Source organism: Tiliqua scincoides, chromosome 5, assembly GCF_035046505.1.
Source record: "Tiliqua scincoides isolate rTilSci1 chromosome 5, rTilSci1.hap2, whole genome shotgun sequence".
NCBI lineage: Eukaryota > Metazoa > Chordata > Lepidosauria > Squamata > Scincidae > Tiliqua > Tiliqua scincoides.
The window spans coordinates 57,345,383-57,369,855 of NC_089825.1; the positions used below are offsets into that span (position 1 = coordinate 57,345,383).

At 42.0% G+C, this 24,473-nt stretch overlaps 1 protein-coding gene across 2 annotated transcripts in view; it reads left to right on the plus strand.

The window, feature by feature from the left end:
• Window positions 1–249: 249 nt before the first annotated feature.
• Window positions 250–24,473, plus strand: part of SEPTIN7 (septin 7) — a 60,112-nt gene continuing 35,888 nt past the window's right edge. For both annotated transcript variants that reach the window (XM_066626989.1, XM_066626990.1), the window contains exons 1-2: window positions 250–342; window positions 18,848–18,954. In XM_066626989.1, coding sequence (XP_066483086.1) covers window positions 333–342; window positions 18,848–18,954 — 117 coding nt within the window. In that variant the 5' untranslated portion in view covers window positions 250–332. The remainder of the gene's footprint in view (window positions 343–18,847; window positions 18,955–24,473) is intronic.

The window sequence follows — 24,473 nt, forward strand, 5'->3', positions numbered from 1 at the left end:
TTGTAATGATTTTCCATTGTTTGGTTTTATGTAAACTGTGGGAACTTTTTGACAGAGTGGGTTACAAATGCTTAATTGAAGCTTTTCCAGAGAGAGAGGGGGGTTGGTGTTGTCATAGTAATAGTAAGGCAGTATTTTATACTTTTGAACCTAAACTAGTAGTTAAGTATTCATAACAAAATATAAAATCATAATTATACTAGAAAATAGGTGTTCTGACTGCACATTTCTTTTTTCAGCAACAGAAGAATCTTGAAGGATATGTGGGGTTTGCAAATCTCCCCAATCAAGTTTATAGAAAATCTGTGAAGAGAGGGTTTGAATTTACACTCATGGTAGTAGGTAAGTTGTGTTCTACCCTGCATGTTTTTTAAAAATTACCATTCAAATGACAATGTACAATCTCTTTGGATAAAACAAATCATAAATGTTCCTATTGACAGGGTGCCTTGTGGTTCTATGTCTTTCCATTTTATGAAATGTGGTTTGGGGAGATAGGCATGGAGGTTGTGTGTCACACTTCACATGTGTTTCTCAAGAGGAGACTGAGGCATAGCATGGTACCCTGATGCAGTTACCATTGCCACACTCCAGCCTGGTCCCTAGGTATAGATATGCTGACACCTGAGATGGACTTGGTGCTGTTCCTGAAGCCTTTCCTCTAGTCAAGAACCTTTGCTGGAGGAAAAAGGTGCCAACTGTCCTTGCTGGACTTGTTCATCTGCTTATACTGTCTCATGCTCCTAGAGAACTCATAGCATTGGCTAGTTGGCTCATAGGTCTTGTCTTTAAGCCAGTATTTGTGTAAAATATAGAATAGTGTTTATTAAAAAGAATAGGTAAAGTATAGCATAATGCACATGATCAGAGGCAAGGCAGAAGAAATCAAAAGCATTTTCTAATGACTCTTCCAACATCAAGGTATGCATTTGTTGAAAACATCCTGATTTGTGTTTTTAAAAAATACTGCGTAGTGAATGTACTGATAAAGGGAAGAGTATACAGTATTTTTTATTCTGTATACAGCATTCTGGTTTTACTACAACCAGAATGTGTATTCATTTGAGAACCTATAACATTACCTTACATTAGTAATTTATCTCGTTGCTGTCACATTGTATTAACAACTTTACAATCTTTGACTTCTATTTCTGTTCTGCCTTCTAGTGGCCTCAAGGCAGGCTCTCCGTGCTCCCATTTCCAGATTTGTTGGCTGTGGCATCACTGGTTTTTTTTCTTCTCCAGAAATTCTTCAAGGGGCGGAATTGGGGGAAAAAGCTGACCAGTTGTGTGCCATATAACATTCCTATCCCTAATTACATTGCTTTATTGGCGCTCTTGGTCATTCTTTTTTCCTATCAAAAGTGCCAAGTTTTTGGTCTGTTGGCTTGGCTTGTCTTGGAACTAAGACTTTCATCTGGCATATCTTATTAGGAAGTGTTTGCAAGTGCTTCCTATCTGTAGGGGCCATGTGCTGAAAATGTGTTCTTAGCCTGTTGGCACCAAATATTACATTCACATTTCTTTCAGGTGAAGAAATGGCTGCGTCAAATGCATACTTTCTGTCAGGATTTGTACTGCTGTTTTGCGCATTGTGCTTTTCTACACATTTGCCCAGTGAATTATACGTTTTTTAACATGTTCATCATCAGTTTCAAATTTCAGCAACTTCTTATAAATCTTAGAAATTTTCTGTTCTTTGATTCTAGTTTTTCCAATATTTCTTCCTCTTCAAGCCCATGTACTTTTATTGATTTTTTAAAAAGGGATCTTTAAAAAGGGAAAGAGGGGAGACCCAGGAAACTATAGGCCAGTCAGCCTAACATCTATACCGGGTAAGATGGTGGAATGCCTCATCAAAGATAGAATTTCAAAACACATAGACGAACAAGCCTTGCTGAGGGAGAATCAGCATGGCTTCTGTAAGGGTAAGTCTTGCCTCACAAACCTTTTAGAATTCTTTGAAAAGGTCAACAGGCATGTGGATGCAGGAGAACCCGTGGACATTATACACTGCTCAAAACAATAAAGGGAACACTTAAACAACACAATGTCACTCCAAGTCAATCACACTTCTGTGAAATCAAACTGTCCACCTAGGAAGCCACACCGATTGACAATCAAGTTCACATGCTGTTGCACAAATGGAGTAGACAACAGGTGGAAATCATAGGCAAGTAACAAGACACCCCCAATAAAGGAGTGGTTCTGCAGGTGGTGACCACAGACCACTTCGCAGTCCCTATGCTTTCTGGCTGATGTTTGGGTGACCTTTGAATGCTGGTGGTGCTGTCTCTCTAGTGGTAGCATAAGGCGGAGTCTGCAATCCACACAAGTGGCTCAGGTAGTGCAGCTCATCCAGGATAGCACATCAATGCGAGCTGTGGCAAGAAGGTTTGCTGTGTCTGTCAGTGTAGTGTAGTGTCCAGAGCATGGAGGCGTTACCAGGAGACAGGCCAGTACACCAGGAGACGTGGAGGAGGCCGTAGGAGGGCAACAACCCAGCATCAGGACCGCTACCTCCGCCTTCGTGCCAGGAGGAACAGGAGGAGCACTGCCAGAGCCCTGCAAAATGACCTCCAGCAGGCCACAAATGTGCATGTGTCTGCTCAAATGGTCAGAAACAGACTCCATGAGGGTGGTATGAGGGCCCGATGTCCACAGGTGGGGGTTGTACTGACAGCCCGACACCATGCAGGACGTTTGGCATTTGCCAGAGAACACCAAGATTGGCATCCTCGCCACTGGCGCCCTGTGCTCTTCACAGATGAAAGCAGGTTCACACTGAGCACATGTGACAGACGTGACAGAGTCTGGAGACGGCAGGGAGAACATTCTGCTGCCTGCAACATCCTCCAGCATGACCGGTTTGGCAGTGGGTCAGTAATGGTGTGGGGTGGCATTTCTTTGGGGGGCCGCACAGCCCTCCATGTGCTCACCAGAGGTAGCCTGACTGCCATTAGGTACCGAGATGAGATCCTCAGACCCCTTGTGAGACCATATGCTGGCGCAGTTGGCCCTGGGTTCCTCCTAATGCAGGACAGTGCTAGACCTCATGTGGCTGGAGTGTGTCAGCAGTTCCTGCAAGATGAAGGCATTGATGCTATGGACTGGCCTGCCCGTTCCCCAGACCTGAATCCAATTGAGCACATCTGGGTCATCGTGTCTCACTCCATCCACCAGTGCCACGTTGCACCACAGACTGTCCAGGAGTTGGCGGATGCTTTAGTCCAGGTCTGGGAGGCGATCCCTCAGGAGACTATCCGCCATCTCATCAGGAGCATGCCCAGGCGTTGTAGGGGGGTCATACAGGCACGTGGAGGCCACACACACTACTGAGCCTCATTTTGACTTGCTTTATGGACATTACATCGAAGTTGGATCAGCCTGTAGTGTGTTTTTCCACTTCAATTTTGAGTATGACACCAAACCCAGACCTCCATGGGTTGATAAATGTGATTTCCATTGATGATTGTTGTGTGATTTTGTTGTCAGCACATTCAACTATGTCAGGAACAAAGTATTTAATAGGCATATTTCGTTCATTCAGATCTCGGATGTGTTGTTTAAGTGTTCCCTTTGTTTTGAGCAGTGTATATCTGGACTTTCAGAAGGTTTTTGACATGGTCCCTCACCAAAGGCTACTGAAAAAACTCCACAGTCAGGGAATTAGAGGGCAGGATTGAGACCTGGTTGAAAACCAGGAAAACTGGGTGTCAATGGGCAATTTTCACAATGGAGAGGTGAAAAGCCGTTTACCCCAAGGATCTGTCAGGGTCCGGTGCTGTTCAACCTCTTCATAAATGACCTAGAGACAGAGTTGAGCTGTGAGGTGACTAAGTTTGCAGACGACACCAAACTTTTCTGAATGGTGAAGACCAGAAGTGATTGTGAGGAGCTCCAGAAGGATCTCTCCGAACTGGCAGAATGGGCAGCAAAATGGCAGATGCGTTTCAATGTAAGTAAGTGTAAAGTCATGCACATTAGGACAAAAAAATCAAAACTTAACGTATAGGCTAATGGGTTCTGAGCTGTCTGTGACAGATCAGGAGAGAGATCTTGGGGTGGTAGTGGAAGGTCGATGAAAGTGTCGACCCAATGTGCGGCAGCAGTGAAGAAGGCCAATTCTATGCTTGGGATCATTAGAAAAGGTATTGAGAAAAAAACAGCTAATATAATGCTGTTGTACAAATCTATGGTAAGGCCACACCTGGATTATTGTGTCCAGTTCTGGTCGCCGCATCTCAAAAAAGATATAGTGGAAATGGAAAAGGTGCAAAAGAGGGCAACTAATACGATTGCTGGGCTGGGGCACCTTCTTTATGAGGAAAGGCTACAGCGTTTGGGCCTCTTCAACCTAGAAAAGAGATGCCTTAGGGCGACATGATTGAGACATACAAAATTATGCATGGGAAGGATAAAGTGGATAGAGATGCTCTTTGCACTCTCACATAACACCAGACCCAGGGAACATCCACTAAAATTGAGTGTTGGGAGAGTTAGGACAGACAAAAGAAAATATTTCTTTACTCAGCGTGTGGTTGGTCTGTGGAACTCCTTGCCACAGGATGTAGTGATGGCATCTGGCCTGGGTGCCTTTAAAAGGGGATTGGACAAGTTTCTGGAGGAAAAATCCATTACGGGTTACAAGGCATGATGTGTATGTGCAATCTCCTGATTTTAGAAATGGGCTATGCCAGATGCAAGGGAGGGCAACAGGATGCAGGTCTCTTGTTATCTGGTGTGCTCTCTGGGGCATTTGGTCGGGCCGCTGTGGGATACAGGAAACTGGACTAGTTGGGCCTATGGCCTGATCCAGTGGGGCTGTTCTTATGTTCTTAAATGGTTTATCAGAGACTTTCTTAATCCTTCCACTCTGTATTCTTTCATCTTGTTTGTCTCTACACACAACTTCCAGGACAAGTATAAACAGTGGTGCTAAAGGACATCCTTCCCTTTTGAATCTCAAAAACCTTTGACAATATAAATTGATTTTATCCATTTAATAAAGTTCTCTTCAAAGTTTATCTCTTCTAAAACTTTGATCAGAGAACTCCAGTCCGGATTGTCAAACACCTTCTCAAAATCTAAAAATATCAGTGCTACTTGTTTCTCTATCCTTTTGTCATAATACAGATTTAGTACTATTGTAACATAGTCACTCAAGTGTCTTTTCAGTAGAAAATCTCATAGATCTTCATGTATAAAATTTTGTAGTGTCTTCATTTTATTTGCTAAAGTATCAGTAAATATCTTACTTAACAACGAAATAGGTCTATAACTTTTTTGAAACTGATACCAGGGAACACCCCCTTTATTTAAAGGGATATATCCTGTTCTTATGGACTAAGAGTAGAAACTTGGAGATACTCCAAACAAAGAATAGATTCGGGACTCCCATGCTACTTTAATACCACAAAGTAGGAAAGAGAGACTCTTGTTTCTTCTGAATACTCTTGTGAAACTGCTCTGTTGTGGACAGAAAAAAGCCAATTCTAAAAGACAGGTTTGGTATGCACTGAAGAGGATTGAGTTGATTGATTTAGAAGAGTTCATAGTGACTTCTGGTTCATTTGTAAGAAACTTAATGGAGGCATTTTACCTTATGTAAAATAGTGCTTTTTAAAGTTTAAAATGCAGTACAGGGGCCCCCCCTGTATCCATGGATTCAGATATCCACAGGTCAGGTCCATGGCCCCCCCCCATCCTTTCCAGAGGTGAGGGGAGCTCTGCTCCCCTAGCTTTCACAGGGTCCTCTGAGCCCTAGAACTTAAATATCACTTCCAGTTTCTCTGTGAAACGTTTTGTAAGCTCTTGGGTTCACTCTGAGCCTGGCAAAGGGACAGAGGACCCTCCAGAGGGTGAGGGGAGAAGAGCTCCCCTTGCCTCCAGAGAGGCGGGCAGGCACTCACACATATCCGTGGTTTCACTTAACCATGGGGGGGGGGTTTCAAAACATAATTCCTGCAGATATGTGAGCACACCTGTACTTTGGAGCCTTCTAAAGATACAGCCATGAAAGCAGTTAATGAGAAATTTAAGTTGAAAGTATAAAAGGAAAGCATTGGATTCGTTCCATGTCATTGTAGACACTTTATACATAATTACAGGACTTGAGATCATAAACCTTTCTTCTTAACTTCCCAGTTTTACATGACCACAAGGTAAATGTAATGTTGACCACATAAAACATGAGCTCTGCTCTTTTCTCTGTTTTCACTTTTGGTAAACTGTAAACAATATTACAATTTGTACTCAAATGGTGCTGGCTGTCATTCATTACTTGAGCAAGTACTCAAGTGCCCTGAAGGATTTTAAAGACCAAAGATGACATTATTGTTGTTGACATGAGCAAGTATTTCAAGTACTTGCGCTATTGGAAAGCACTGACAAATGCTAGCTCCCATTTGTTCAAAGTGGTGAATATTTATGACTTTTTTGACCTTCTGCTGCACATACCTTGCTGTAAACCTTGATAACGAGAGTTTAGTAAACCTTGATAACTTGTTTACTACTAATGAGTAGTTTAAGGCCAATTTTATTGTATTCATGGATTTGTTTCTTTGTTGATCTCACTGGCATTTGTCCATGCATAAGAGATGCATGTAATGTTGAGGGCAGAATTGCCAGGAATTTCCTCATCTCTGCCAATTTTACTGCTCTCATCATTAGCTGCCTCAATGGCTGCAATTCTCTTTTGAAAAAAAGTTGTTAATTTACATTCATTCAGGAGCTGGGTTAGTACTACTTGGCTTTCCTCTTCAGGGTTCTTTGGTTGAGGTTACAGAGTCCTATTTTTCTGTCTCAAGCATTTTTAACAGACCTTGGCTAAAAAGTACAAGAGAAACTTGTAATAGGGCAATACAATGTGTTCTGTATTGGTACCTGGGAAAAGCTATATATTGTTGCTCCCTCTAGTTGTAGAACCAAATTCTTCTGGTGTTTTTGTTTTTTTTTAGAAGAAGCTTTTAAAAATTGGCTTCATACTGTGAATTAAAAGCCTGGCCCAGTTGTTTGAAATGCTTTCTGTTGGTTTGGGTTTTATTTGATATTTTTAAATTTTAACACTGACTTCCTGCATTGTTTGTACCAAATGCTGAATTCTTGTCACCTTTTATTGAATACCCAGGCTCTCCTGTGTACAGATATGTATAACCTGAACATGTGATATGTCTTAAGTTAAAGCAGTGGCTCCCGACTGTACAATGGGAATCTTGTTAGACTAAGTAACATGAATAGAGTACTTATATGGTATTTCAAGGAGGAATAGCGTCCTGAGAGGGAGCTGTTCTCTTCCTCCCGGTACTGCCACTGTCCAAGAGCTGGATGAATTGAGTGCCCCGAAAGTAAACCATTATTGATTCACATTGAATTTGATAGAAATATTGAATCCCTACTGCCTCATCTGCCTGATTTAGAAAGAAGAGTGAGCTGCTTTCTTGTTCTAATAAAGTTCTCCAAGTGTGGTTTTAGAGGGGTCAGGTGATATAACACTGAAATTAGAGGATTAGAACTCAAAGGTTCTATCTTCTACCAACAAGAGTTTTTGCCTAACTGTGTATGAAAATCTCTGCAAACTTGTCTGTGGAATGAATGGGGACTGTTAAAACAAATGAAACCTGAACTAATTCAGAAAGATGGTCCATCTTCAAAAGGATTGAGACATGCCAGATTCTTGGTTGGAAGGTTCATGTATGCTCTGTTCTTCTCGTATATTGTTCATGGTTCTACAAACTATGGATTGTATCCTAAGAAAGTGAATTCAGATTAAGCACCATTAAGTCAATGAGGCAAATAGTTGTGTCAGATTTCAGTGGCATTTAGTCGGGATTAAGTTACTCTGGGTGTGTCCCTGTGGTTTGGAGAACTGTCTGAATACAGCCATTGAGGTAGAGGTGAAATTTTACAAGACTTACATTTGAGCATTTAATGTCTACTGGCTTGCAAGCTGACTTCTTAAGACAACACAATGTATATTCCGATTTGTACTGCCTGCTAATTTGAGTTTCTCTGTTAACCCCCATGATGAACATAAGGACAATGTGTAAGGTCAAACGCATTTGGCCAACAAGCATATACAACAGAACTGCACCCAGTCCTAGCTTGGCAAACATATTTGGCAATATATATTTCATTCATATGCTGCAGCTTTACATGTATACATAAAACATTTTACAGATGGATTTTAAATTTGAGGAGCGGAGTTACCGCTGCAGCTGAAGTTTCTAACAACATAAGAAGATCCTTGCTGGATCAGTCCAAGAGCCATTCTAGTCCATCTTCCTATTTCTCACAGTGGCCCACCAGAAGCCTCTGGCAGCCCCAAAGACAAAAAGTTACTGGTATCATTGCTGCTCCCTTGTATCTGACATTTCAGAGACAGCTATCTCTGAAACCTGAAGGTTGTGTACAATTGTCATGGAAAAATAAGAATTAGGGCTGTTTAAATATCAACTGTAAGATTTCTTCTTTCTTGACCTGGGGTGATTGAGCCTATAACTGGGAACTTAAAAGCATCTGTGAGGCTAAATGGGGAAGAAGGGAGGAGTGAGTGATGTTACTTATAAAATCTTCCCTAGCTAGTCAGGGAGAAGCTGAGCTTTCCTGGGTTCTGTTGAGTCTCTTGATAGTTGTTACTTAGGTTGTATTGGGGAGAAAGGCCTACTAGATGAGAACTAGCGTTTTCTTATTCGTTTTTTAAGTGTTTTATGCTGTCAGTGTTTCTATGCCATATTGTTGTTCTGTACCTTCTTAATATTATGTGCTTAAGTCATTGTATGAAAATTACCCTTCCATTACTGATGTTGGAAGATTTGGGTTCACTTAGCAACTGTTACCTTGCAGATGCCCAATCTCGTCTGATCTCGGAAGCTAAGCAGAGTCAGGCCTGGTTAGTACTTGGGTGGGAGACGGCCTGGGAATACCAGGTCCTGTAGGCTTATACCATAGTGTTTCGAGACTGAAGGTTGCCTACCAACCATTGGGTTTATTCAGATCCAGATTGGTTACCATCTGGAAGTTGGAGACTCTTACAACCACATGGTTACCTGTTACAGCAGAGGGGGCAGCATGTGGGATAGTCATAACACAAGTAACTATGATGAACTTTTCCTCCATAAATCTGTCTAATCCTTTTCCAAGGCACCTAGGCCAGGTACCATCCCAGCATCCTATGGCAAGATCAATAACATGCTGAGTGAGGAAATTTCCTTTTGTCTGTTCTAAATTTCTTGCTGGTCAATTTTAGTGGATGTCCCCTGGTTCTGGTGTTGTGTGAGAGGGAAAAGAATTTTGCATAATTTTGTCTCTCAGTCAGGTCCCCCCTCGGGCACCTTACTTCTACACCAGGAGTGTCCAAACGTTTTGACAGGAGGGCCACACCATCTCTGACACTGTGTCAGGGACTGGGGAAAAAAGCAAATTAAATTACATTTCAAATTTGAATAAATTTACGTAAATGAATATATTAGAGATGGAACGATATTGCAAGAATGAAGGTCTTGCAGTAGCTCAAGGCCTATTAAGGGGCTTACACAAAGCAAGGCCGGCCTCTGCTGCTGAATCACAGATGTGAAACAGCAAGCAGTGGAGGGAGCCCTCGTCCCACAGCTCACGCAAGAAGTTGAACAGTTCACCCTCACACTGAGAGCAGTTGTCGGGCCAGCGCAGGCTCTAGCAATTCTCTGGAGGGTCAGAGGCTCATTGGAGACTGGGGTCTCCCCACGGACTGGATTGGGAGTCCCTGAGGGCTGCAAGTGGCCCACGGGCCAGTGTTCTAGAACAGGGGTGCCCAAATCCCGGTCTTGGGGCCACTTGCGGCCCTCAGGGACTCCCAATGCAGCCCTCAGGGAGCCCCCAGTCTCCAATGAGCAACTGGCCCTCCAGGGACTTGCTGGAGCCCGCACTGGCCTGATGGAATTGTTTGGCCTCTCGTGATTGCTATGGGATAAGGGCTCCCTCCACTGCTTGCTGTTTCATGTCTGTGATGTAGTAGCAGCAGCAGCAAAGGAAAGGCCAGCCTTGCTTTGTACAAGGTCTTTTATAGGCCTTGAGCTATTGCAAGACCTTCGTTCATTCATGTAAGTTCATCTTTAATATATTAATTTATGTAAACGTATGTAAATTTATTCAAATTTTAAATGTAAATTAATTCTTTTTTCCCCTGGCTCCCAAAACAGTTTCAGAGATGATGTGGCCTTCCTGCCAAAAACTTTGGACACCCCTGTTCTAGACTGTAGCTTTCCCTCATAAGGGAGGTACCCCAGCCCATTAATCATTTTTGTCACTCTCCTCCTTTTCCAACAAGAAATGTTGATTCTGCAGAGAATTCTGTCTTGTCCTGAGAATCCTGACTTCACATGTGGCTTGGTGCACATGATGTTTGTATATTACTATTCCTAAATGCAAACACCTTGTGACTTCTGGATTAATTATGCATTTGGTGGTATAAATATCAATAAAGTTGTCCTCCTAGTCTTGCAGTATTGAGCTGAGGAGGAAAAGACTTTGTTGGATAGATGGCATCCATCTTGCATAATAAATGACAGGATGACAAATCTTTTTAATGACAGTAATTGATAAATGCCTACCTTTAGTTTCTCTTACTGTAAATAGTGATGATTTTTCTAATAGTATTACAAGCTAATTACAAGGTACTAGAAGTGGATTTTTTCTGTGAAAAAAGTGAAATGAAATGAAATAAAATGCTTAACACTGCTTTCTAACTTCTCATTTTTGTTAAAAGAAAACCCCTAAATCTACAAAAAAAAACCCTTCTAACTTTTCTACATAATCTAATACTCTGCATACATGTGGCTGCATGTGCTGACACTATGCCACCTATATCACTTAACTAGTACACTTAAATCAATTATAATTTATAATTATAATGTGTAAAAATGCTCCTTGGAATAAAAACACTGCTTCCTGCACTTCTAACTTTGAAAAACACCAACATCTATAAAAAAAGAAACATTTTCACCCACTTCTACAAATGATAAAGGGAGAAATTCTCAGGACAGATAGAAAATGTCTGCAAAGTCATCAGAGTCATTAGTGCAACTGAAGTTAAATGAATGGTAAATTTCTCCAACTCTAAAATGGTCTAAGCACAATTGTCACTAGTGTGCATCTGTGAAGTAGGAGTGGCTGGAAGTGTCCTTTCATCTACTGAAATTGGATAATAGCTATGCTGTAACCACAACTGCTAATTGAATTGCTATACAGTACTTGCTAAAAACACCCTTTTCCCAAATGCAGTGGAGGAAAAAATGTGATCATTGGTTCTCATTAGGACAGCTAATCCCACCTGGTTTTATGTAATACCAAATGCAATAACTAAAATAAAGCAGTTAAGTACCTCAACTTGTACACATGACCAAACAATGTTTGTCCTGGTAAATTTCAGATTTAGTAAATAAAACTTATTTATGCACGTGACAGATGACAGAAGCAAAAATAATGTTAAGGCCAAAATCTTTCTGATAGAACTGACAAATGATACAAGGTTGTATCCCAGTTTTAACTAAGTTTATTGATCTTGGTGTGACTAAATTATGACTAAGCTGATGAAGACCTAATGCAGGATCATGGATTGTATCTCAGTTTTCATTTTGTACAACTTGTCTCACTCTGCAGTACATACTCTTGGTCCAGAATAGACTTGCCTCTTGATAAGTTTTAAATCCAAACACTAATTCAGATGTTGTTGTTGAAAAGTAGAGAATCTGGTATGATACTTTTCTCAGAGTTCCGGAAGTTAAAAGTTGTCTAGTACCATAGCTTGCTCAAGGAGTAATTCTGTAATCATAGTGTAGTTAGGCTTGCTCCATAATTAAGGGAAATCTAAAGGAAAGTGTGTTACCAATTTGGATATGACTGTTGAAAACCTGTTTAGAGCTTCTGTATAGCATGAACTTAGTTTACACTAATTGGCATATTGAAACACAGGTTGTCTTTGAGAATTTGTACCTGTTGCTGCCAAGAATCTTCAGAGGTCAAGATTCTGTAAGAGTTTGATTCTGCTTCTGGAAGACCAATCAGGTTTATCCATATCAAGGAAATGGATCCAGTTAACAGCAACAAAAAGGACAACGGAGATTTCTCCAGGGGAAGAACAGGAAAGAAATGCTTTCAGGAATAGGCCATATTTTAAATGGGGGAAGCATTGAGATGAGTTTTATGTATCCTGCTGCTTCTCAAGTGAGGCCGGAGTAAGAATCTTTACAGCTGAAGAGGTGCAGTATTCAGCATTTGTTCAGCTTGAGGATAACACTGCTCTATTGGCTTCTAAGCATTTTTCAGGCAGTTCGACTATGTGCAGTATGCAATGCTGGTGGGAAATGTTCAAGGCTAACTGCAGTGATTATGTGGAGGGTAAATGTGAAAAGAAGAGAAAGTGAAAAGTGCGACTAATCTGTAGTTACTATTACTTGATCTGTTACTCAGGTAGTAAAATTGAAGGGGCAGTGCCTGTAGTGAAGATTAGATATACTTTTAATCTACTCTTCTCCATGGAGCTGAAGTAGTGTACATAGTTCTCCTCCTCTCCCAAGCATCACATCCTCATGAAAACCTTGTGAAATAAAGTAGGCTGAGAGTGCAGGACTTGAGTGTTGCAATGAGTTTTGCGTCTGGGTGGGGATTTGAGCCTAGATCTTCCCAGTCAAACACCTAACCATTATGCCAGGTTTTGGATTGCCTAAATCTTTATGACCAAAGTTGTGAAGAAGGTGCGTTCTCCTGCACGATCAGGTCAATTGTCTTGTCAAGTCAATATGTTTCACTTCAAACCTCTGCAGGTTGTCCTCCTTAGGTCTACATTGGTTACTCAGGTGATTGCCTCAACTGTTGGTGGTAACTCGGAGCTTATGAAGTCAAGAAGCACTCAGCACTCACCTTTTTCTGGCTTTCCTTTGATCAGCACCTCATGTACACAGTGTTCTCCTTTCAGGCTGCTGACCCTGCCTTTCTTCTGGGTGCTGACTGGGGCAGTAGCTCAATCATGCCACCTCTTGCTGCAGTAACCTAGTAAGTTTTTGGTATCCCTCCTCAGGCCTGGCATCTGTTGTTAAATCTTGGTTTCTTGGTCAGGGTTACTGGCATACAAAGTATTCAAAAAGTCATAGTCCTTTTTATTGCTTGGAATTTTAAGACCAGATGGACTTTAAATTTATGGATCTTTTACCAGGTAAAAATTATCACAAAAGGAGATATACACGAGTCACTCAAGCTTCTCTTATTGCTTCTATGTAATATGAACTCCTATTGGGAAATTCCTTGTATTGTAGAGACTGTGGTTAATGTTTGGCAAGGTTATTGTAGGTTTATTGATTCTATTTTTAACAATAATCTAGTGTTTCCCTTTCATCTACATCAGTGTAGCCCTCAACCATTTTCCACTGTGTTCTAATTGATTTTCTGTGTCATTTAACTTCCAGAGTTTGAAGTAACTGACATTGTTCTTTCAACATGAAACAACAAAACTGGAGCAAACTGACAGTGTGTACCTATTGGGAGATGTTGCCTGGGGTCAGTGGAAGTACTAATGAGTAAATTGAGGCATTTGTAAATTTTTAACTGAAATGTATAATTGGAAGCCAGAAGTGAAGTGTTTGTGGATTCTAAGTTCCTGCAGTATCCTGTGAACAATCTATTTCATATATCTGTGAATGAGATATATACAGGACAGTGTTTTTACAAATAGGTTTGTAGGCTCCGAGCCGCATGGTCCTCAGTTTAGAGCTGCATAGCTGTGCAGCTTAGTGGGAACCAATGGTCCTGAGGCCTTTGATACAAGTCCCTGAGAGGAGACTTCAGAAGGAGCTTCCAGCATCCTGAACTTGCCCAGAATGTGGACCTAGCCTGCTTTCCAGGGAAAGGCCTTCTGTATGCAAGTATGATTGAGATGGGAACGATAGTCCATTACCGCTTCCTATCTTGATTATTTAAATCAGTGGTTCTCAAACTTTAGCACTGGGACCCACTTTTTAGAATGACACTGTGTTGGAACCCACTGGAAATTATTATTATTATTAACAGTTATGTCATTAACCTGGAAGTTATGTCATGGCCAGAAGCAAGCAGGAAAATTAACACCCCCTCACATGACAAAATCAAATCAATTAATTAAAAGTTTACAAAAGTTTAAAAATTTATTTAAAAGAACCATCCTAACACTCCAAAGCTGCTGTTGATCTGTTTAAAAAAAATTCCCCAAACATTCCAAAGGCTGCAATCCTATCTAGTTATCCAGGAGTAAGCCTACTGACTATCATTGTTAAAAGCATATACTTATTAGCCTGTAAAAAGTACAGATCTGTAACATTTTCCCAAATGCAGTTGCATATCATGGTAGCATCAATATAATAGATTAAAAATAAAATGCAACTTGAAATGAATGGGGACCCACCTGAAATTGACTTGCAACCCACCTAATGGGTCTCAACCCACAGTTTGGAAAATGCTGGTTTAAAGAATTGAGCAGGGGTGAATCATTTTGAGAGCTGGTATTCCAGTAGCCTTCCAAGTCCCAGAACATCTAAGAAAATAAAGCAACCTGTTTATAATTACAGGCTGAGTCTCACTCTCGCAAAAAATGCACTAAAGTAAATCAATTTAAAAAACAAATTCCCTTTGCTCTGTGATTTAAAAACAGCTTTGCTGACCTTTTGAAATGCACACAGAGGCAATCAGTCTCTCTCCAGAGGGTTAGGCTTCACTAGGAGGCAGCAATCTCTCCCTTCACCAGGAACCAGGTGGGGGGAAAGAGCAGAAGTGATAATCACTGCCATTTTGCCCTCCTTCACATGCTCAGGGGGAAGGGAGGGGTTTGTCTTGTGCCTGGAGAGAGAATGTTGGATGGATAGTCTGCTGGCTGCCCTCTCCCTCATTAATGAGGCTATTGTTAAAGGACTATTTTCCTTTAATTTAAAGCAGGGGTGTCAAACTCATATCATACAGAGCGCCGAATGGCTTTCATGATGCCCACTGAGGGCCAGAGGTGATGTCATTACACAGGAAGTGATGTCATTAAACAGGTCAAAACCAGAAATAAACATTCTGTTCTTATGTAGGAACTCATTAGCTGCTAATGACAGGAGAGAAAATACACAAATCTTTATCATATTTCAAGATATGGGAGAACCCAATTATCATGTGGGTCACCTTTTCAGCAGTGTCACCTCAGCATTGCTCAGCAGCTGAGAGCCTGAGGGCCAGATAAAAAGCTTCTGCGGGCCGTATTCAGCCCCCGGGCCTTATGTTTGACACCCCTGATTTACTCGCATCACATTGAGAAGGAAAAATCTGGATAATTAGGTTATACCTGTAATCACTTGCATGACTATCTCTGTACAACAGTAAAAAGCAGTTGTTTAAACTATGATTTTAAAAGGATGCATTTTTCCCCTTCTCCAGGGATCAGCACATTCCTTCTCATTTGCAGTGGCCATTCATGCTGAGTCAAATGAGTTGTATAAAAAATCTGTGTATAACAAGGTTGGACCTGTAAAGCAGTTTGTTACTTCAGTTTAGTTTTGGATTCTGTGATTTCTCATGCCTGCATATTTCTAGATTACCAAGGGAAAGGTTTCTAATGTTACAGTGGCAGTGGTGGCAGATGGTTAGTAAAGGAGCACATAGTAGAGAAGAGAGAGTTTTTTATAGGAGTTCCCCCTCCCTTCCATTAAAACTTTTTCATGTGATTAAAGTGGGTGGGATTTTATAATGTCTTCATGATAGTATTTTAAAGAACTGCGTGAAGGAGTTAACAAACAGTGGGAATTATAGACAGCCAGGTTGAGTAGCACATACCTGTTATATCTGATTGCATCCCCATACCCTTCATGTGTCACAGGTTTGTATGTTGGATTTTTCCATTCTTGTGTTTTAAGATATGTATGTTGTTGCTACACTGAGATCCCAGTTTTCCTAAACTTAATGTTTCCTTCCTATAAGCCCACTCATTCTGTCCCCTGCCAAAGGGAGGGATTGGAATGTGGCTTGTGGGTAAAGAGCAAATTTTGGGTGGTGCAGCTTGTTTTGAAACTTGGAGTATATTTTATTTACCAAAATAAAATGTTAAATCAGATGAGTAAATTTGTTACAAAAATATGTATCTGTGAAAGTTACTGTGTGCACTCCACTTCTTGTCATTCATATGTGCACTCCAAGGAGTGCAGCATAATTTTAACATTGCTGTTGCTCCAAAAAGCTACCTCAAATTCTGTCTAAATATTGTTTTATTCAATAGCTTTTCTGCAGTATGGTGGATGCTTTATGTTTCAGTGGACCATAACAAGAGTGTTGATTTTAAAGTTTACAACTGTCCCTTTTTCTAATGAAGCACTAAGAATGCCCATTACTGTAGTATGTAAAATTTCTGTGAACAAAATTCTGCAGGCGACTTACACTGAAAGGTGTCCAGCAACTAATTATTTTGTTTTGTAAACACTTGGTAAAGAATTCTAACGAGGGTTCATCTTTGCATACAATACTGGATGTCTGCCTATTTAGAAATGAGTTACTTTGTTTTCTGGGGGGGGGGGGACTTGACTGGTTCGTATTTCCATATTAAGACCTTTATAACAGAATACTTCGTGCCTTCCTGCTTTCAAACACCAACTTGCTAATTTTGATGAAACGTACCTTGGAAAGATTTTAGCAAAAAAAAAAAATCATTTGGCAATGTTCTTTGCTAGGATTACTACTACTATTACTACTACTAATAGTAATAGTAATAGTAATAGTAATAGTAATAGTAACAAACTTTATTTGTATCCCGACCTTCTCCCTGAAAGGGACCCATTCACATGGCTATTCACATCTTTAAACATTGTCTTTAACAGGGGAGGCAACAGCTTGGGAGAAGAGAACTCCACCTAGTTCTCAATGAAAGCATGTCATCATTGGTTGCATGTGTACCATCACTGGATTGTGTGTCAATTTTAAGTTCAAATAGTTTGGTTTCCCTGCAACAATCTACCTATTTTGCATGGTGGTGACACTGACTAGCAGTACACTGTCTTCTGCTTTAGTATCAATAAGAGAGCCCAATTTTTGACTTTTACCAGTGTTGAGGACAAGGGCTTAATGTTTTAGCTGTTAATTTTTAATTGAGGATAACATGCAAAATATTAACAAATGATTCTGCAAAAAAAGGCATTCTAATATCAACCAGATATGAGTCAAAACAACTTAGTGTATAGTTATTGTGTCACGATGAGAAATAGAGCATATGTATCCAGATGTTTATAGCCTGCTTTTCTACCTCTGAAGAGGCTATCTTGTTGTAAACCACCTTTTGCTAAGCATATTCATATAACATGTCTCTCTCTCAGTGTTTGCATATATAAGTGTATGTTAGTGGTTTGAGCAATGCACTCTGTTTTGTAAACCAGACACAACTCCAGCAGCAGGATTTAATGGTTTGGTCCCTTCCAGTTACTCTGGTGTTGCACAATTTATGGGGGGGGGGGGGTTGGAGAATTCTAACAAATAAAGAAGATGCCTCAGGGCCCAATCCTATCCAATTTTCCAGTGCTGGTGCAGCCATTCCAATGGGACGGATCCATCACTGCATCCTGTGGTGGGGAGGCAGTCACAGAGGCTTCTTCAAGGGATGGGAACATTTGTTCCCTTACCTTGGGGCTGCATTGCGATTGCACCAGTTGGAAAGTTGGATAGGATTGGGTCTTCATTTAGCTCTAAATGAAAATAGCACAGTGACAATCCAGTCAACAGTGTACATGGTTTTTATAATTATACATCATAGATGGTAATGTATTATATTGGTTTCTAATACAGGTTGACCATCCCTAATCCAAAATGGTCCAAAATTCAAAACTTTTTGAGCACCAACATCAATGGAAATTCCACACTGACCCTCTTGTGACAGGTCACAGTCAAAATGCAGCTGCACAACAGTCAGTTTATTAAGCATCTCAAAGGGAAAAAGACCCACCGAACCCCTTTCAGTTGCACTATATATAAAACATAATTGAATTTCGGGTTTAGACCCGTCCCACTCCCAGGATGCCTCATTGTATATATGCAAATATTCCAAAATCTGAAAAATCCAAAACAATTCTGGTCCCAAGCATTTTGGATAAGGGATACTCAATTTGTAGTAAGGTTGTATACTGTAGTCCAGCATGTATGCTTTACACACAGTAGGGTGTGGGAGTGAGCCTCAGGATAGTACACCACCTTCTGCCGTGTGTACAATCTCCAATGTGAATAGGGGACCTGGCCCCCACCATGTGTAAAACCTACATGCTGGAACAGCATATGAACTGGTTCATGCCACTCTGATAGTTCAGGTGTGCCCCAGTATCCCACCACCCATCCCAACCCACAGATATGTGAAACCGTGGATGCTGGGGACACCTCCCCCGTGCCCTGGACTCTTGAGAGGCTCTTCTGAGTCCCGCAGAGGCCCCGCACATCTGCCCATGGTTTCTGCGGGGCTTAAAATGGCCGTTTAGGCAAAAAAAGCTACTTCTGGTTTTGCCAAAAAACGCAAGTGATTTTTTTATGCCTTTAAAAGGCATTATGAGTGCCCTCTGTGGCTTCCCCATCTTCATAATGCCTTTTAAAGGCATAAAAAAATCACTTGCATTCTTTGGCAAAAAAACATGAAAACATAACTTGTTTCTTTTTGAGGAAGTTTGAATGGGAACATGGTGGAGGGAACAGGTAAAAACTTCATGTGTTTCTGCAACTAGGAAGTAGGGCATAATCTTTTTGTTGTGCAAGAAGTTGTAGAGCACATAAGTTTGTTAAAAAAATTGACCTGGTGCCCTTTCCAAATTGGTCACTAAACATTTGTTTTCTCCTTTTTTCACAGGTGAATCTGGACTGGGAAAATCAACACTAATCAATTCATTATTCCTGACAGACTTGTATTCTCCAGAGTATCCAGGACCTTCACATAGAATTAAAAAGACCGTACAGGTATGAATGGGAAAAAATTACTTATATGATGTGCTGGTCTATAAATAGCACTATCCTACCAGGCAGTTGGTTCTGCAGGCACTGGTCTTATAACTTTCACAGGGACTGAGCAGAGCAGGAGCTGCGCATGGGCAACTCTGGAGTGCTTGGCGATGTCATCAACAAGCTCTGGAGCTGTGTTGGACACTGTGCATGGGACTCTGATTCAAGCTGTGCAGCTTAGAGAGAATGCTGACTACAGGCACACTCCAGCTTAAAGATTCCATTCTAGACACCCTTTTATGGGTTGACTTGTACATAAGTTGGATCTCTTTCTGCATACACAAAGCTTCATGGAAGGGTTTGCAATGAGTTAGAAAGGAGCTGCATGATAAGGTGGGTCCAGTTGGAACAGAGACAAGAGAAGCTTCCTCCACTTGCCAGGTACCTTTGCCCCAAGAGATACTGTAGGCTCCCTTTATCTGCACAAGCACTTCAGATAAATGAGGAAATTCTGGGACTAATCCCAGCATGCTCTGCGTTTCCTGCTTTGTTTACAGAATGGTGAGTGGTGAGCATGGGTGGTTCTTCTTGCTCCTCCCAACAAAGGCAGCCCAAGCACTTGCATATAGTCAAAATTATGTAAGTTGAAGGACTGTCTGTGTGTTGTCGTTTGCCTGTTAGAGAAGACTCATATGCTTGTGGTACTGCTGCTGTTTCACAACTGGAGTGTTTCTCTAATGCCTTGTTTTATCTTTGTGTTTGCAACTGATGTTAGCTGATAAGGAGCTTTGTTTTTTAAAATGTCCTCACTGAGGACAAGGGAGTGTCCTCACTCCGTAAAAAGGGAGATGCTCTTTATACTCTCACATAATACCAGAACCAGGGGACATCCACTAAAATTGAGTGTTGGGCGGGTTAGGACAGACAAAAGAAAATATTTCTTTACTCAGCGTGTGGTCGGTCTGTGGAACTCCTTGCCACAGGATGTGGTGCTGGCGTCTAGCCTAGACGCCTTTAAAAGGGGATTGGACAAGTTTCTGGAGGAAAAATCCATTACGGGGTACAAGCCATGATGTGTATGCGCAACCTCCTTTTTAGAAATGGGTTATGTCAGAATGCCAGATGCAAGGGAGGGCACCAGGATGAGGTCTCTTGTTATCTGGTGTGTTCCCTGGGGCATTTGGTGGGCCGCTGTGAGATACAGGAAGCTGGACTAGATAGGCCTATGGCCTGATCCAGTGGGGCTGTTCTTATGTTCTTATGACTTTTGAAGTTGAGGAACTGGGCAGAGACAGTAGCTTTCCCAAGCCCAGCACTTGATTGCATTAGATCAAGGCTCTCAGAAAAGAGAAACTACTAAAACCCTGAAGATGGTTCATTGTGCAGCCATTTGACAACATAACAATGTTGTCAGATGTCTAAGCCAGAGTATTTTTTGTGATTAGGAGGGCATTTTCCAGCTAAAATGGTAAATAGGCTATTGATCAGTGGTAGTTCTAACTAGTAAAGACCTTGTAAGTGAACTTGCTATGAAAGTGTATTCTCTTCCTCTTTTTATATACATGTTCAGTCTTCTCATCAAGACTAGACACTAGGGAACCTGTCTTCAGGTTTCGGGCAGAAACCAGACTTGCACAGTGCCAGTTGGCTAGCCCATGTGTATGTCAAAGCCAGTGTCTCTCCCTCTTTGAACAATTGTTGTTTCCAGAGGAATAACCTTGTTTGTTAGTGTTCTTAAAGTGTGTGTTAAACAGTTTAAGGACTTTTTAAAGGAGTTTTGAACTGACCAAATGGCTGAGCAGATTAACATACCAAGTCACATAAAGGTTGGAACAAATCTACCAGCAAATAGACTGTCCAGCTGATACTTGAAGTAGCCAGATGGGCAGAGGCAATTGGGATTTGATTTGCACGCTGTACATTGTTGTTGAGGTTTTGGTTTTCTTTGCTGTTAACCACCTTGGGTACCCTTGTGTTAGGTAGTAAAGTGGGATTTAAATGTGGGGTTTTTTAACGTGCCTTTACCGGAGTGAAGGGAGTAGAGTTCAATCGACTGTCAAAACCCCCACATTCAGTCCTGTTCACAGTATGCCTGCAAGCACACAGTTTGTTTTCACCTAGCCCGGTCTAACTGTAGTCTTTAAACCATTTTCTGTATCTGGTATGGGGAATTACAGGAGTACTTTTTACGTTTTATGCAGTATTCAGTTTATTTGGAAATCCTAATAAGTCCAGATGTTACACTGTCTGTGTTAGAGTTGTGCTGGTGGTTGAAAGAAAATAGGCATTTTAGCTTTGTTACTGTAATATCCACTTATGGGCAGAAGTTTAATTGAAAAGAGTAAACCTCTTAAGAAGCAGTTTTCAAACTGGGAGTTAGAGAGGTTTTCAAAGTCCCTGTGGGGAAAGGCAGGGGGCTGCAGGGGATTGGCTGTATTTACCAGAGCTTCCTGCAGCCTCCCAGGGTTGTGGGGAGCCCTGTGCGACCCTCTGCAGGGCTCCCCGAAGCTTCGAAAGCGAAAGTGGAGCAATTGTGCTCCGCCTCCATAAAACCGGAAGTGGAGCGTTGGTCGCTCCACTTTCACTTCTAAAGCTTCAGGGAGCCCTGTAGAGGGTTGTGCAGGGCTCCCTGCATCCCCGGGAGGCTGCGGGAGGCTCTGGTAAATCCAGTCAAGCCCCTGCAGCCCCTGAGCGTGATGCTGGAGATAGCATCCTTGCCTCCTCCCTGCCTCCACGCTGCCCCTGCCCCTTAAGGGGGCAAAGGCCAGGGCCCTCAGGCTGGGGCGTCACGACGCCCCAGTTTGAAAACCCCTTCTCTTATATAAATGTGAAGAGTGCTTGAAGCTTGCGGCTTTTTTCCAGGTTGAGGCAAGTCTTATATGTAGAAGCTCTTATTTCATAACGCTAAACTAGATTTGCTTGAGGGAGGAGGTTTAAGACTATTCAAATTCCTAAATGTGTGTGGAATTGACTTCACAGCAGGCAACAAAACACAAGTCTGTGTAAACCATGTCCAGTGAAATAGCCATTTGAAATATTTTTAAAAAGAGTCAGACTGTATTCTGGAATCAATGAGCAAGCAGGAAAACTTAAATTTTCCAGATTCTGGCCTAATGTAGTGAACTTGATCTTATGACCTTCTGAAGTGCCGTGCATGGGAAAATAACCATTTGGAATAGATTTACTAAGGAACGTTTTTAAATTCCAGGATTGGAGCTAATTTATTTCCTGGAATCCCTTGGGAATACTTCTAAAAAAGATAAGATTCATTTGAGCTCCTAACAGAGATTGACACTAGTTTAAAGTTGTTTTCTGGATCTTTTCCAGATGGTGCTGCTTTCTGAGAATTTGACCATGTATGGCTAACCCAAATTCCTTAAAGTTAATAAAGGAAAAAGCTAAACTGACCAAGAGGAATGTTCTTGGTGATGAACTCTCATTTGAACTTTTAGACTGGATACTGTGTTAAGATAATCACGAAAGATCTCTTTCTCCTGACATAACATCATGATTTATGATGTTATACTTACAATACTTAACACTGGCATAGTTGTGCTAACTGTACAAAGGAGTACTTCAAAAATCCATCCATTACAGGTGACTCTAGCTGTGAATATTTCATGGACTAAACACTGTCTCATAGGCTAGAAGTTTCCAAAAAAGATTTTAAAACTTTTCGAAGAGCAGTAAAAGATCATCTCTAGTGTATGATTTTTTTCCCCCCCAAGTACAAAGCTCCCAAGGGAGGGCTCTTTCAAGCTTAGAAAAGCATGCTTTGGAGTTGTCCACTGAGCCGAGGTTCCTACCTCTGTTTGTGTTGGGTTTCTGGTCTCATTGCTGGACAACAGCCCTGTGAGTATCATCGGACACCACCTCAAGTACCACCAATGGTACCTGTACCACTGGTTGAGAAACAATGGCCTGCCTTTGTAATGATTTTAACCTACTGTAACTTATACAGTATATATAACCTTGGTGTCAGTGGAAATTCTTTTGATGTTAATAACACAGACGGGGCATGCAATCTGGATTAGAACTGTGGTGTGGTGGGGCAGTGTTAAAACTTCCAAGTCCCACTGCAGTGCCAGTTCAGTTTGTGCACCCCCATATGTGCTATTTAAAAAAAAAGAAAGAAAATAGCAATATCAAATAATAATAATAATAATAACAACTTTATTTTTACCCCGCCTTTCTCCCCGAAGGGACTCAAGGCGGCTTACAACATATTAAAAACAATTTAAAAACAAATAAAAACATATTAACACATCATAAAAAACAGCAGTCAGAGTAAAAAAAATAGGTAAAAAGAGCATAGAGCAGCAGCAAGTCATAAAAGAATCAGGCCTGTAAAAAATATTAAAAGATCTTAAAAAGATGTTAAAAGGCCGAGAACTCAGAAGGCCTGTTTAAACAGAAGGGTCTTCAGGCCTTGCCGAAAGGTCTCAAGAGAGGGAGCCATTCTTAAGTCAAGGGGAAGGGAGTTCCATAGCGTTGGTGCCACTACTGAGAAGGCCCTATTTCTTGCAGCCGCCCCACGTACCTCCCTAGGCGGCGGCACTTGTAAAAAGGCCTTCTCTGATGACCTGAGAGGGCGAGCCGGATTGTACGGGAGCAGGCGGTCTCTAAGATACCCTGGTCCAGAGCAGTATAAGGCTTTAAAGGTCAATACCAGCACCTTGAATTGGGCCCGGAAACGAATGGGCAGCCAGTGCAGCCGCTGGAGAAGCGGACTGACAGAGTCGAACCGTCTACCTCCAGTAACCACGCGGGCCACCACATTCTGCACTAATTGCAGTTTCCGAACCATCTTCAAGGGCAGCCCCACATAGAGCGTGTTACAGTAATCTCGATGTCACCGAGGCATGGATCACCGTGGCCAGGTCTGCACGATCCAAGTACGGCCGCAGCTGGCGCACCAGCCAAAGCTGAGCGAAGGCCCTCCTTGCCACAGCCGCCACCTGGGAATCCAGGAGCAGCTGTGAGTCCAGGTGGACCCCCAAGCTGCGGACCTGCTCCTTCAGAGGGAGTGCAACCCCATTCAGCGCAAGCCGATAGTCCAGCACCTGCATCGAGGATTTCCGAACCAGGAGAGCCTCTGTCTTATCCGGATTTAATTTCAGCTTGTTAGCCCCCATCCAGATCCTCACTGCCTCCAGACAGCGCTCCAGGCCCTCAACCGCCACCCTGGAGTCTGGAGGAAAGGAGAGATAGAGCTGGGTGTCATCAGCATATTGATGGCACCCCACTCCAAACCCCCGGATGACCTCTCCCAGCGGTTTCATGTAGATGTTAAATAGCATGGGGGACAGAATTGAGCCCTGTGGCACCCCGCATCTCAAGGGCCAGGGTGTCGAACAGGCATCCGCCAGCACCACCATCTGGGACTGACTCTCCAAGTAGGAGCGGAACCACCGCAAAACAGTGCCTCCAGCTCCCAACTCGGCCAATCGGCCCAGAAGGATACCATGGTCGATGGTATCGAAAGCCGCTGAGAGGTCCAGCAGGACCAACAGGGACGCACTCCCCTTGTCCAGTCC